We start from the raw sequence: 14735 nt of genomic DNA on the forward strand, positions 1-14735 counted from the left end.
CCCCGCCCCGCGCTTCCTACCGGCCCCTTCACCCCCGCCCCCGGGCCGGCCCGGCCGGCGGCTGCGCACTGCGGTTCTGCGCTCTCATCATGGCGGCGCGGGGCCATGTGCAGGACCCCAACGACCGGCGCCTGCGGCCCATCTACGGTACGGACCCCGCGGCCCCCCGCCCCTGCTCCCCCCGCCCGGCGGGCCGCCCCGCCGCCGCAGCCTCGCGGGGTTGCCCCGGCCCTCCCGGCGGCGCCTGGGGCCGGCGCGGAGGGGCCCGCCGGGCGGCCCGGCCCGGCAAGCGCTGGCTGGCTCCTCCGGCAGGGCCCTCCGCCCGCCCGCCTCTCCCGCCCCATCCCCGGCGGCGGGGGAGCCCCGCGCTCCGCTCGGCGAGCAGGCCGCTCCGGGGGCGAGGGGCAGCGCGGCCCCAGCCGCCTGCCCAGGAAGGCTCTCGGCCTCTCGCCGCCCCGTCCTTCCTCCCGCGGGCGCCGTTGCCCCGGTGAGCCCGCGGGATGTGTGTGCGCGGGGAGCTGCCGCGGAGGCCGGCGAAGCCTGGCCCCGGCTCCCGCCCGGGGCTGGAAGCGGGCGTTTGGCCGGGCTGGCGGGGACCCGGGCTCCCTCCACGCCGCGCGTCTCCCTGCGGGCAGCGGCGCTTTCCCCTGAGCCCCCCGCTGCCGGCCCGGGGGGTCTCCGCGCTCAGGAACCCCCCACCCGCGCCCGGGAGGAGGTGTGGAGGGGCGAGCGCGGCCCGCTCGGGCGGTACCTCTCTCCGGCGGGTGGTGGTGGTTTCTGTGCCTCTCCCTCCTGGTCAGGGTAACTTCGGTCGGCGTTTGTTTTCTGCTGCAGAGAAGTTAGAAATGGATTAATTTATAAAAGGAAGAAGAGCAGTCACGGAAACCTTAAACTTGCGTGTTGAGGTGGTGCGGCACAGACTAACCTGTGGTGTTACGAAAAGTAATTGGGAGGCAAGAGTGCAGTAGTTAGAAGGAGACGGTGTTGTTAAGAAACCTCTTGTATTAAGCTGTCCCCAAATATTTCCAAGGGTATTACATGCAATTGTGATTGCTTAAGACATTCTAGACAAGCTTGTCTCTGTTTATGCAAATATAGAGAAAGAGAAAAGAAAAACACTTCCCCAGGCTACGGTATCATTTCCTTCCCTAAAATTGAAGATTGGATAGAGATTTTGGAAAATGTTCTCAACTTTTTCAACACCAGAAAAAAATCCCTACTAACGTGTGGAGAGCTGTCCTCGTTTGGGGAGGAACGTGCTTTGGGAATGCCCTTTGCTGCTCGGGCAGTGAGGACGGTGCGGTATAGACTTGCATCCACGATGGTTCCAGTGAAATGGAGGAAGATAGTTTTGTTTGATTAGAAGTGTAAACACACAGCTGTCTTAAAGTTCATTGCATATTTATGAGTGCAGCTGTGCAGTTTGTCTTTATGTAACAATTTTAAGTTTTTTCCTTAGTCTTCTGTACATGCTGTGATTGCCATTTTTATTAACGTGCAATTATGTGTGTTATAACCTGTGTAACATCTTAAATGTTCTTAAAAGAAAAAGCTTGGTAAATTCAACCGATATTAAAGCAGATGGTGTTGAGATGTATTTCACTGTATTCATTTCAGAGAGTATAGCTATTAGGGAGAGAGCTTTAAAATAGCTTTCTGCTAGTTCTAGAAAGGATTATCTGCAGTGTAAGATTTGAGTTCAGGCTTCGGAGCTGCAGAACCCGAAATAAAGTGTATATCCTTAAAGAGGTAAATATACAACTTCACAAAAGTCATAAACTGGAGATGTGCAGCATGAGGTCGAGGGTCTGGTTCCTGACTTAGAACAGTGCTTTTTCCATTTGCACCGTGTGCCTTGCTTACTCAGGGTTCCTTGACAGCTATGTTTATCTTTCATCTTGATGTGTTCTCCCTTCACCTGAAGGTTCACGTGTTGCAGTTCCAGCCATTGAACATCTGCACCTACAGACTTGCAACTAATGTAGGCTTAAGTTTATTTTCCTTTAGCTTGAATTCCTTTGGAAGTTGCCAGCTACTTTGGCTTCCAACAAACTTACTTGTTGTTAGCAAAATACAATCTTTTTATTCTGCTGCAGTTTAGAGAGGTTTGTGGTTTATCTGATTTACTTTAGGAGACCTAAAGCGGAGATCTTATCGGCACAGTTGTTAAACAACCCAAGACAGGCAGTGCAGCGTGGCAGATAATTTGTGTGTAAGTGAACTGTGCAACACAGATCCTTAAATCAAGAAGTCTCTGCTGGTGTATGAAGAGATCACCAGGATGTTCTGTTCCACAGAAACCTCTTCACTGAGAAGTCCGTGCTTAAGTTTTAATGTTAAAGGTGATGCACAGGTTTTCATAAGTTAAAATGGCCATCTAACCCATGTAAAAACAATGTATTACAGTTTCAAACTATATTTTATGCAGCAACATTTTGTTTTGGTTAGTGTGGGCAGACTGCCTCATTTGAGGTTTTGTCTGTATGGTCTCAGGAGTCCAATTAGCTCTACTTTAAATCTGCAGCGCTTACTTGGCCAGGGAGGCAAATGTTAAAGCTGCTGAATATAAATCTCATTAGTATAGATGCACACTTTGTACCATATACTAGGGAATTACTAAAGGTCACCTCTCTACTCAGTAAGAGTTCTCTCTCATTATGAGAACTACAGTCTTGATGAGAAAAAGATGTGTAATGTAATTTCAATTAACTGGCATTAGCTCTGTTTGGTGGGGGAGAGGCCATAACAGTGTGAGCAGACCCTTCCCTGTTGGCATGTGAGGTGCAGCTAAGCTTTTCTGTAGGTTTTGGTTAATAAGTACTAATTTTTGAGGGAGGGGAAACATATATGGGTCATGTTCTAATCTAAAATTGTTTGTAATTGTCTAATAACATGATGATGCACTGTAGGTGAAGCTGAAAATTATAATACCGAGCTGAAAAAAGGAGAAAATGGTCTTGAGACAGGGGTTTTCTACAGCTGAAGTTTTACTAGGTAGTGGGATATCCCAGCGGGAGCTTCCCTTTTTTTGTCTTTAAAACCAGTCTGGTGAAAGCACAGTGATACTCTGTTAGGGGACAGATTTGCTCTGCCTGAAGCATGGATCGTGTGGACAAGTGGGTCTTCTCACTTAATGCTTTGATAAATTGTGAGTGCTTAGTTTCTAACCTACTGCCTGTTAAAAGTCATTGAAAGTCTCCCAAAGGCACACCAAATTAATTTCTACTTTTACTGAAGCAAAGAGCCTAAGCTCCATTGGTAGCAAAGAGCTGTTGCTGCAGAGCCCGCGCTATTATATGTCTCTTTTGTTGCTGTAATGATCTGTGTGGAGTAATTACAAAAGCTTGTTTGTTTGAATGACTAAAACTAGTACAGCGAGGTGAATACTTCATCTGCAAAATGACATGTTTCCTGAACGTTTGGCTTAGTAGTAATTATACAAGGAAAATGCGGTTTGCACTACTGGCCTAACAGCACATACTCCACAGTAAAATTAGAAGTAGCTTTCCAGAATGGTCTTGTGTTCTGCTATAATACTATATATGTTGTTCTTATGCAGATTATCTCGATAATGGCAATAATAAAATGGCAATCCAGCAAGCGGATAAACTGCTCAAAAAACACAAGGATCTTCACTGTGCAAAGGTAAGTGGGATTGCGGTGCACTGAGCTCGTTTGGTGAGGGTAGCTCTGAGACTTGGGGTGTTTTGCGGTGCTTTTTGAGCAGTGTCCATGATCTTCAGAGACCACAGTGTTTTCTGAACCTCTGGAACATCTTGGGCTGTTCTAATTCACACAATACCATGTTTGCCTGAAAACTTATGCAGATATTCTTGGTGAGGTGCCTCTAATGAGTGTAATTGGTTACACCTGAGCAAATTGTCTAGCTCCCTGTCAGAGCCACTGCAAGCAACCTTGGCACATGGGCTGTGCCTTAAAAATGCCTCTTTTAGACCTTAGGTTGGGATACCTATCTGTAGTAGTTTGGACCAAAACATTTCTTTGGGAGGTGTAGTCCTTAGTAAAACATAACAAGGTGATTTTGGAGGCATTTGCTCTTTCCTTCTTGTTCGCTGCCCTCCTTGCTCTGCCCCTGTTGAAGGGAAAGGAGTTCTGTTTCTCGGTTTTCTGAACTATGAGACTCTACTTTTCTCTTTTCCCTGTGGGTTTTCCTCTATAGTTCATACCACTTCTACATTTTGAAAGCTTCCCAAGCTGAAGTGAGTGTCATTGACCTGAATCTCATTTATGCGTCTTCTCTCTGGCCAGTTATTGAAAGAAGAAAATGAAAATTGTCAGGACTGGTCAGTTTTCAGTCTGCAGGTGGGGAAAACTGAGTGGCAACTGATGCCTTGGAGCGGCCTGCACCTGCATGTTTGTTAAGAAATGCAAAGCCGTACTATTTGACGTAGCTTGCATTTGAAAGTTTTCCTCTACAGCCATATGGATTAGAAGCTTAATAAAACCTGAAGTTCTGTAGAAGTAACGAGGTGGTTGGGCAAAGCCTCTCCTCACCAGGAATGAGAGGATTTTCACTGGTAACTGCCAACTGTTTTTCTAACAGCTGCCTCTGTGTTGTGTCAATAGGTTCTAAAGGCAATTGGCTTGCAGAGAACTGGCAAGCAAGATGAAGCGTATGCTCTGGCACAAGAAGTAGCAGCACTTGAACCCACAGATGATAATTCCTTGCAAGCACTAACTATTCTTTACCGGGAAATGCACAGACGTAAGCTTTTTCCTTTGCCTCTCCTAGAACATAAATAATCATTTTTTCCAGAAGTATATGTGACCCGCAGTTTCATGGGAAACGCGCGAAGTCCAGGGTTCGTCTATAGGCATGTTATTAAGAGACTCAGAGAATTTAAATGATGCCTGTTATAAATGCCTCTAAGGATCTAGTGATCACCCTAAAGCGAAAAACCTTGTTTAGGCTTCTCTCATTAACATTATTGTGTACACAGTTCCTAAATGAATGGCATGCTAATAATCATCCATCACGATCAGCCTATGAGTTCACTTTGTTTTTTAACGAAAGCTACTGGAATTTGTTGTCAGTATATGTGGTGGAGATGACAAATCACATGGTCTGTGGTTTGGAGTGAGCTTGATGCTGTGAGACCATAGTCGAGGGGTTCAGGCCTCAAGAAACTGCGTGACAAACAGAAGGGAAATTCTGGCCTCTCAATTTGACCACATTAGCTTTTTCAGTACGGATCCTTGAGTGATATGGTATTTTAAAAATACTAAATCGTGAATGTTTGAGTGACAGAGTAAAATTGCATGGGCTTTTCTGAAAGAAGCCAGACCTTTTATACTGCTTATCTACAGCTCTAAACAGTTGTTGTTTCTGGCAGCTTCTTGTGGTTCTTGATGGTGTTAGCAGCGTTTACTGTTCAATTGCTGGAGCAGCGATAATGGGGCGAACCAACTTCTGTAGAAATGGGTATTTGGTATCAGTCTGCAATATAGCAATTGCTCATGCTCTCCTAGTTTATTTATTTCTATATGTGTGTGTATATGTGGAGTTAAAGCATTGTTTCTTGAACAATATGAAATTTTTGAGTGTATATGTGACTTTCAACATAAACAAACCCCTGAAAATGTCAAAAGCCTTTCTGGCAATGTAAACGACTTGCATAAGCATTAAGCTTAGGTTTCTATCTTTTAGGTTTATAACTCAGAAAGGAAATAGTGGGTGTTAGACACTTCCACTTTTGGTCCTGCAAGAAAATTGTAATTAGATGTTTTTTGTATGTGTGTCCAGGATATGTAAACTATGTGAAAGACAAATTACATTTAGTTTTCTAATACTACACTGAGATATGATTGTATGTGTAAGGAAAAAAAATCTGGAAGGATAAAAATGTAAGAAAGTTTTGCATAAGTATTTAGTCATGATAGACCTATTATTAAAACGTATAGCGTGAAGTATTTTACTTGTTAAGAGTACTAAAGTAGGCAATTGGGAAGTAACAGGATATGACTAACATAAGTAAACCTGGGATAAGAGTAACTAATTTGATATTAGGCTCTGAAAATGTTCTGTGTTTTGATAGATAATTCACGTGGAGCAGTCATTCTGCCAGGAATAGAAATCTTCATTCAGTTTAATGCTCCAAAATAGACAAACTTTCTTAAGAAAAAGACTTAAGTGCTTCTGAGCAGTTCAGTTGTTGCTGTTAACTCTATTTTGAGGTTGATTTGTTTGTTTGGTTTAAGCACTTTCCTCCTTTGCCTAATGTTTGTAGTGCTTGGGGTCTTGGGGGAGAGAGTACCATTCCTGTGGCTGATGAGTGTAATTAGATTACTGTTCAGAGTATCACTGATGCTATCTTTAGGTAGCTGTGCTTTAAAATTATTCCCAAATTTGCCTTAATTCAAGCATCTGGTTTTGGTTTAGCGGAACTGGTAACTAAACTTTATGAGGCAGCTGTAAAGAAGGTTCCCAACAGTGAAGAGTATCACTCTCATCTCTTCATGGCCTATGCCAGGGTTGGAGAGTACAAGAAGATGCAACAGGTAAAATCAACAATTTGTGTTCTGGTCATTTTAAGGTGTCTTTTTCTGTATATCTTACTGTTAATGTCTTTTCATATTATGAGTAGTCTTCCAGAAAGCTAAACTGGGTTAATGCAGAAGTTATTCTCTATGTTAGTTTTTACAGAAAGGCTTAAAAGACCATTATTTAGGGGGTGGGTTATCTGAAAACAAATGCTTTCTTTTCCTTACATGGGATAGGACAAATGTGCCTTTTCTGTGCGTATTTGGTCTGATAGAATATGTTGGTTATTTTGGGAGGTTTTTATCAATCTGTCTTGAACAGTACGGTGGTTACGTATGAGGCAGTGTATTATAAAGGAATTCTGGAATAGATACAAGATAATTTAGCAAGATTTTCTGATCCATGTTTTCAGACTTGATTTACTCCTTAGTTTGCTGTTACCTTTGGGGAGAGTAATCTTGCCCATGCTCTTACCTCTGGAATCTAACATGTAACTAGACTTGTATTGGTTGTACTTCCATGAAGAAAAACTAAAAAGCACTTCCTTTAAGTACATCTTACTTCTCAGTTGGCAAAACTGTGTCATGCTGGTTAGTTTTGTTTTCATCCCTTCCAAATTAGGTGCCTGGAGAATGCCTATAAATGGAAGATTCTTTTCAAAGCATGCACGCTCACTGTTCTGTATAAAAAAGCACAGAGAGCCAAGTAAATGAGTCCTAAACTCCCTCTCGTTCCCACTGTGTTAAGGTGACTTGAATTTTTATACAAGTTTGGTTTAAATAACTGAAAGAATATATTGGGCAGAAGTGTTATTCTCCATTGTAGCCCAACTTGTATGCTGTTTGAGTTCAAGTTGTAGATGGGGGCAAAGTTATTTATGTACATGAAATTAAAGCCTCATATGACAATCTAAACTTCAGAGATGTGACTGTATGTTAATTGTACTCCTCTCTACAACCATGAGTGGAAAAAATGCCAGTCTGGCACAGATAATGATATTTAACATTTATCTGACCTTTTGTATGTTTAAAATGTCATACAAACATGTATCTAGTTAAGTTATCCAGACATTGTCAGAGAGTAGGATGTTCCAAATTGGCCTGTGCATTTGACCTACGGACTTAGAAATGCAAAGAGTGCGTGGATGCTAACTGATTGGAGAGTGAAAATAAACCTCAGCGTCCTGTGTTCTGGCGTATTTCAGCTGAAAGTACTGGAATATGCAAACTGAGACTGCAGTCAGGAAATTGGTACAAAAGTCCATCTGTGGTAGTAGACTGTATTATGTGTAGTTTCTTAAAATTAATTACAAATTTTGTATGGGTAAAGGTGTTGTCCTTATATACAGACACTGGGAATCTGTGAGAGAAATATGTGAATAACTGTTTCTGTGTTAGGCTAGAGAATCTTTAATACTTTGGCTCTACTTTGATACAGCCAAGCTTTGAGCTCGACCTTTGCTTAACCACTGCTTTGCACGTATAGGTGACCTCACATTTCGGATATGTGAGTATGTGTATGTAGGAAATGAGTGTTGAAGGGCAGTTGCTTACATGAGGGAGGCATGCGGTTTGGTGTGCTTTTTAGCACTGACTGAGCATACTAGTGAAAATCAGCACTGGAAATATCCCCCTCACTCCTAAACAATAAGTCTTCTGCTTCCTGATGTAGTTACCACTTCTAATTAAAGCTGTCATCTGGTTAAGCAATCATACATGCACATGCTCGTTGCCGTTCTGTCAGACCTACACAAAGTACTTGATTTTTGAAACATTTTCACCCTCTATTTTCTTCTTTAGAATGTGTGTTAGGATGGAATGGCTCATGGGTTGATAAAAATCCTCCCATCTAGTTGCTAATTCTGTGTTGTCTTCTGCCATCATTGCTGCTTAGCTTGCGTTGTCTGTCATGAGAGATCATAAACAGATATGTTTCAGGAATGATGAAACTTTGTCTTATATTTTTCAGGCTGGAATGGCACTTTATAAGATTGTACCCAAAAATCCTTACTATTTTTGGTCTGTGATGAGCCTGATTATGCAGGTGTGTACAGTGTTGCAAATGAGTTTGATTTTTGCTGCAGGTATAGTGCAAACAGAAATGTTCCAAGTGAAGATATTAGAGATATTTTGAGTAAAACGTCTGTTTGAACTGTTTCTCTGTGATGCTGGGAGAAGGACCGAGCCCTCCTTAAGCAGCATCATTGGTGTGGTTCAACATGAATTGCTGTAGTGTTTTTACAATGCAACTTAACTGGTCTGCCTTGCCACGTTTATACGACTCGAATTACTCTCTTATCTGGGCTAGTACCCTACTGTCTGTTTAGTTTGGTTTAGTTAGAGAGCTAATAAATAAATCCTCAAATATCTGCAGCTCCTCAGGCAGAACTGTTCCTCTCTGTAACTAGGTTATAAAGGCTCTAGAAGGAAATGAATGAGAGCTCTAGACTTAGCATGCCTTTAAGACTGCAGAAAGTCTGCAGGAATAGACAGCAGATCAGCTGTGCTGCTGTTAGTTGAGATAGCAGACTTGGGCACTAATCAGATAACCTGACAGAGTGTTGGCCAAGCAAAAAAGGATGGAGGCATTAATCACATTCTCTAAAATACTGTGCCATGGAAAACACAAACGTGTTCTGGCTACATGTTATTTGCCGTGGATATTGTGTGCCTAGATGTGTGAGTCTCTGGACAATGTAATCAAGAGGGAGCTTTTCAGTATATCACTAGTTTTATTGCTGCCTTTTAACAGAGCAGTTGCTCTCTGCACGTGATAGATGGCAGCTCTGAATGTGTGGTTTTGGGAGGGATTGAAGCACCTGGGTTTGTTTTTTTCCTTTTCTAATGTGAAAAAAGCAGTGGGTGGACCAACACAAAAAGTTGATGAGCTGTTACAATAATTCTTTTCTTCCTTAGTCTATTTCAGCACAGGATGAAAACCTCTCAAAGACGATGTTTTTGCCGCTAGCTGAGAGAATGGTGGAAAAAATGGTGAAAGAGGATAAGATTGAAGCTGAGGCTGAAGTAAGACTTGCAGATACTTTCAGCTTGATTTGAACATTATTGAGACAAGGAATGCACTGTTAAAGGAAGTTGATTATTTTAACAGTTTACCAAGATAATAATCAGTAGTGTTCTGGAAGTAAATGTGAATGTGGCGGGACAGAAGGAAAACCAAGAGCAGAGGGTTGAGAGGGATTTGGAATCATGTGGCCAAGGAAATTTTCTGGCTTTGATTTGACTGATGAAGTACTTGGTTTTGCTCCCTGGGAGGCCCCAAGAGAAACTTCAGGACTGAGAATGGAAAAAAGACCTAAATTCCTGAATGTTCCACCCTCTGGGATGCTAAAGATAGCTCTGCAGGCCTGGCTATCTCCTATTTCTAATGACAGTAACACAAGCCACTTTATTTCTTGGCACACCTGTATATTGTTTTACTAGCAAATTTCATTGCAGCCTAATCTTTCTTTTAAGGTCGAACTGTACTACATGATTCTGGAACGTTTAGAGAAGTATAAGGAAGCCTTAGACGTCGTAAGAGGAAAACTAGGAGGTAACTTATTCTGTCAATTAATAATCACAGTTGTGTGGAGGAACAGCAGTTCTCCTTTGCTTCAGACTTGTCCACTGGTTACAAAAAAAAAGGCTATAAGAAGCCTGACTCTTAGCACCAGTTTCAAACATTGATGCAAACTCTGGAAGTGCTCTCATGCAAGCTGGTTTTACCCACTTGTTTATGGTATTTAAGTGTTACTCAGTGACGAACTTTGCAGCGGAATGCTTAGCTGTAGTAAAGTGATAGCATCTTAGTTTGTTGTAGCTGCCATCTTAAAAAAAAAAATTGTTCTTAATATCCTACATTTTTGTGGACTCTTTCTGGTGATTAAAATACACTTTTAGTGTAGTTTTAAGGAGTTGGGATATGAAGGTTTCCATAGCAAATCTGTCCTTTCTATCCTTCAAGGGTCTCTCTCCTGTTCTCTTGTACTTACTGTTTTGCATCCTTGGCTATAATAAGAAGCCTTGTGCAGAAAGTAGAGAAGGAAATGCATTGATTAAATAAACTTGCCCTTCTGTTTTTAATTTAGAGAAGCTGACAAGTGAGCTCCAAAGCCGCGAGAACAAGTGTATGGCAATGTACAAGAAGCTGTGTAGGTGGCCAGAGTGCAATGCGCTGTCGAGAAGGCTGCTGCTGAAAAAGTGAGATGGTATTTCTGCAGTCCTACTAAAAAACTGAAGAAAAATTCTGGGCTCGTTGTGAATTGCCTTGTTTAGTGGCTTTTGTAAATGGTGGTTAAAATAGAAGAACATCAGAGGATCTCAAAGCATTTCCAAACGTTTACACTCCAAAGCCTGAGGAAAAGGGCAGCAGAATGGAATGTTAAAGGGACATGGTGAAGGTCACAGGGAGACTCAGTGTCAGGACTGTAGTTGCTTTTTTTGAAGACTGACTTTAGCGACACATTAGTGCGATAAAATTTTATTTACCTCCTTATTTCTAAAGGCTGTGCTGGTTGTCCACCTCTAATTTTCATGGTGGCAGAGGAGGAGAACTGCATTTACATTTAATTTTCTGGAACTTCATTTCTCTCACTTGGCCAGACTTCATACTGGGAAATGCATGTAATGCTTTGAACAGATGCATCAGGAGAGAGCATACTAGTATGATCAAATCTGTCTCTTGGAACTGTCAAGAGAGATTTGTTTGCCTTTTGTATTTAGCTGTGCCCTAATCTTAAGTATAAATTAAATACAGAGGCTTGAAGATTAGAAGGTTCTGTCTGCCTCCACTGTCCATGGGGACAGCAAAATGTTTCTTCTCTAGAGAAGTTGTTCTTGGTATTTAATATTTGTTAAATGTATTTATAGTGGGAAAAACTGGAGAAAATAAGCATCAGCTTTACAGGACACTTGAGAACAACACTGACAATGTGTAGAACTAATATAAGGACATTTTCAGCTTTACCTCTTTGTATTTGGCATCTCCGGTTCTATACTCTGAAATTGCTCTGAACATGGGCGGGAGAAACTTCTGGCTTAGCATTTTGTGGGGATATTCATGAGCTCTGATTGGAATGTAAACATTAAGAGGAGAATTTGTAGCTTGCTTCAATTCTTTATTGATATTGTTCCTTTAGTACATTTCAAGACGTTCAGGATGATAGCATTCCTAAGATGTGAGACCTTTTCAAGGAGGAATTATTCTTATTACAGTTGTTTTTACTGTAATATGAATATGTGCTATTCCTTAAATGCAGCTTTTGCAAGGAATACTGTTTTAGAAGTGAGTTACTGTTTTGTGATTCCCTAAACTTTGTTCTGTGCCTGATTTTTGTTTCAGCTCAGATGATTGGCAGTTTTATATAACTTACTTTGATTCAGTGTTTCAACTCATTGATGAATCCTGGACACCTCCGCCAGAAGAAGAGCAGTAAGTAACAGTTTTGCCCTGGATTTTTTCCTTTGTGCTACAGCCAATTGTTTGCATTCATATATTCTGTGTCTTCGGGTGACTCCTTGATATCAGACCCCAAATGATGCATTCTCCCTACTTTGTTTTGGAGGCTGGCAATAGTTTATTGGAAACAGCTGTATAAATAGTGGTTTGTACACTATAGAACTCTTCCAGTTTATATTATTCATGGTGATTGAGTTAGAGAATCCATCATGCCAGATTTCCTTAGGAGTATCCTGGGAGTGTGAGCACGTGTTATCAATGCCCTAGCAATGGGAAAAATCAAAGAACCTTTGTCTCTTTCATTGTACAGCTCTTTGGAAGGAGAGGTACACTATTCTGTAGAGCAAGCTGTGAAATTTATAGAAGAGAGGATAACAGAAGAATCTAAGAGCTCTCGGCCACTTCGGGGACCATATTTAGCTAAACTGGAGCTGATTAGACGTTTGCGATACAGAGGTTGTAATGATGAATATAAACTAGGTAAGAGCCACTAACTGGATGATAAATTAATCTTTTGGAGAGAGCACAAACTTGGAACAAGCTCTTTGCTAAATCACTGAGTTAAATACAGTCTCTGTTATGAAAACGTACGTGCTGTTGTCTGTATGTAAGGCATTTGAAAATGAGCCTTGAAGAAAGGCAGGTAGTTCCAGACTGCTCCAGGTCTTGTAAAAGCAAGGATGGAAACTTTCAAAAGGACCTGTGGGATCTAGGAGCGTACAGTCACTGACATTGTAATGAAAAGTGCATTCCTGCTGCACTGCTCTTGTAGAAAGCCCTGCTGTTACGCAGGTGATTTTTCATTTAAGTTTTTTGGCAGTAGTACCAGGTTTTGCTTTTTAAAAACTTGCATTTAAAAATCGCATTTAGGGAACCGGTGGAGGAGGGAATGTGATTAGAGCAACATCTGTGCTACTTACTAGTTCCTTTTGTATTTCCATCCAAAAATAAGTTACTGTTAGATAAGCAGAGGCTGTGTACGCATGCCTGTTATGCTGAGCTCTTATCTGCCAAAGTAGCTTGAATGAAGCTCTTGGGGTTTTTTTATGTGTCCTTGGTTACCAAAGGCATTGAGCCTCTGTTAAAATCCGCAGTAGTGCAGTTATCCCTTTTCTAAATAGCTATGTAATCTCAAAGGAGGGAAAAAAAGGCATTAACAAAGATTTCTCATAGTGATTTTACAGATTCAGCTTTTAATGGAGCATATTAAAAAGATGAACTGGCCTTTTTTCTAGGTGATCCAGAAGAATTAATGTTCCAATACTTCAAAAAATTTGGGGACAAACCCTGCTGTTTTACTGATCTCAAAGTATTTGTGGATCTGCTCCCATCCAGCCAATACACAAAGGTAAGGAAACATAAGTGGTGGCAGGAACTGCAGCGCTTGTTTGCACTCTGGTCCCTTTATCTTAAAATACCTGTGGATCATGTTAAAAGATTGGAAACATCAAATTTGTACCTTCTGTTTGAAATGCAGAAAACTCTTTGCACTGCAGAAAATATAATGAACATCTGAATACACTGAGCAATTTCATTCAGAGGATTTTTACTGGAGACTAAAAATTAAGTTTCATCCAGCAGAGTCTCAGACCCAGATGTAGTATTCATTTGGCTTTTTTATTACGATTTCAAGGTGTCAGGGTGCTTTGAGATGGTTTTGGTTGAATTCTTGTATCAAAAATGAAAAGCTCGTAATGCTGATGAAAATCACAAGATACGAGCTTGTATCTTGTAATGAAAAGCTCCCTAGGAATTGTAGTTCAATTGATAAGCTACCCGATTAGCTCATTTTTAAATGAGTAATGTCTCATCACTTTTATTTATAGATCATAGCTTACAAAATGGAGTAATGTGAAAACAGTAAAGAGAAAGACCACCCTGTTCATTCATTTGTAGCATTTCGTTACTGTGTACGGTAACTTTTGTTTTACAAAGACATCCTTCTCTTTCCCTTCCCACTCATCACTTGTTTTTCCCATTAAAGTTTTATGTTTAATGGGAAAAATCTGCTCCCTCATCCGATGCAGGTAGGGTGTCACACAGATGTTTTGCTTGGCTCTGCTGCAGTACTAGAGAGTGGACACCTTGATACTGATCAAGGGGTGACCAAAAGACCTATGACAACTTTTCCAGAATCTCTTTCTGAAACAAGCTCTCTTTAACTGAAAAGACTATTTGTGCAGAGTCACGAGCAGCTCGTTGAATGACTTCAGCAGCTGGGAATCCTGTCACTCACCCCATTGTTTTTCTAAGCCATTGTGTAAAATTATCAGAGCTGGGGAGGGCTAGATAGAGAATCCTGGATCAGCCAGAGGCTGTTGATAAAATATTTGTAAAGAAAGTGTAGATAGTAGTGGTGTTTTCTTAGTTTATTAAAATATTTTTTGACTTCTAATGCAGGCTCTTTCCACAGCCTCACTAATGAGGAGAACGGTGGCCCTGGCTTGTATGGGTTGCTGCTGATGTTTTATGTTAAGAGGTGTGGTTTTACTCCACTGGCAAGAGATGTGGGAAGTAGGATATTTAACTCATAGCTATGGAAATGGTGATACCATTGCAAGGTAACCCTGAAGTCCTGAAGCACTGAACAAGTTTAATCCTAGCTTTCCAGGAAACAAATTCTAAACCCGGAGTGGGGGGAATGGTATTTAAAAATAATAGTTTAGGCTACAGTTTTGTTGCAGTGCTTGTAAAACCATGACTTTGAATAAATTCTCTAAAATTTTCTGATTGGCCTTAAAACTGCTGCTGATGTAATGGATATGTCATTGTGTCA

The 14735-nt window shown here is 41.4% G+C and overlaps 1 protein-coding gene across 2 annotated transcripts in view; it reads left to right on the forward strand.

Moving 5' to 3' along the window:
- The first annotated feature begins 5 nt into the window (after positions 1-5).
- The window catches only part of NAA25 (N-alpha-acetyltransferase 25, NatB auxiliary subunit), a 31256-nt gene continuing 16526 nt past the window's right edge, over positions 6-14735 (forward strand). For both annotated transcript variants that reach the window (XM_075167594.1, XM_075167595.1), the window contains exons 1-11: positions 6-147; positions 3560-3645; positions 4588-4726; positions 6401-6519; positions 8471-8545; positions 9418-9525; positions 9976-10054; positions 10590-10701; positions 11843-11932; positions 12270-12439; positions 13195-13307. In XM_075167594.1, coding sequence (XP_075023695.1) covers positions 90-147; positions 3560-3645; positions 4588-4726; positions 6401-6519; positions 8471-8545; positions 9418-9525; positions 9976-10054; positions 10590-10701; positions 11843-11932; positions 12270-12439; positions 13195-13307 — 1149 coding nt within the window. In that variant the 5' untranslated portion in view covers positions 6-89. The remainder of the gene's footprint in view (positions 148-3559; positions 3646-4587; positions 4727-6400; positions 6520-8470; positions 8546-9417; positions 9526-9975; positions 10055-10589; positions 10702-11842; positions 11933-12269; positions 12440-13194; positions 13308-14735) is intronic.

Source organism: Calonectris borealis, chromosome 18 (assembly GCF_964195595.1).
Source record: "Calonectris borealis chromosome 18, bCalBor7.hap1.2, whole genome shotgun sequence".
Lineage (NCBI taxonomy): Eukaryota > Metazoa > Chordata > Aves > Procellariiformes > Procellariidae > Calonectris > Calonectris borealis.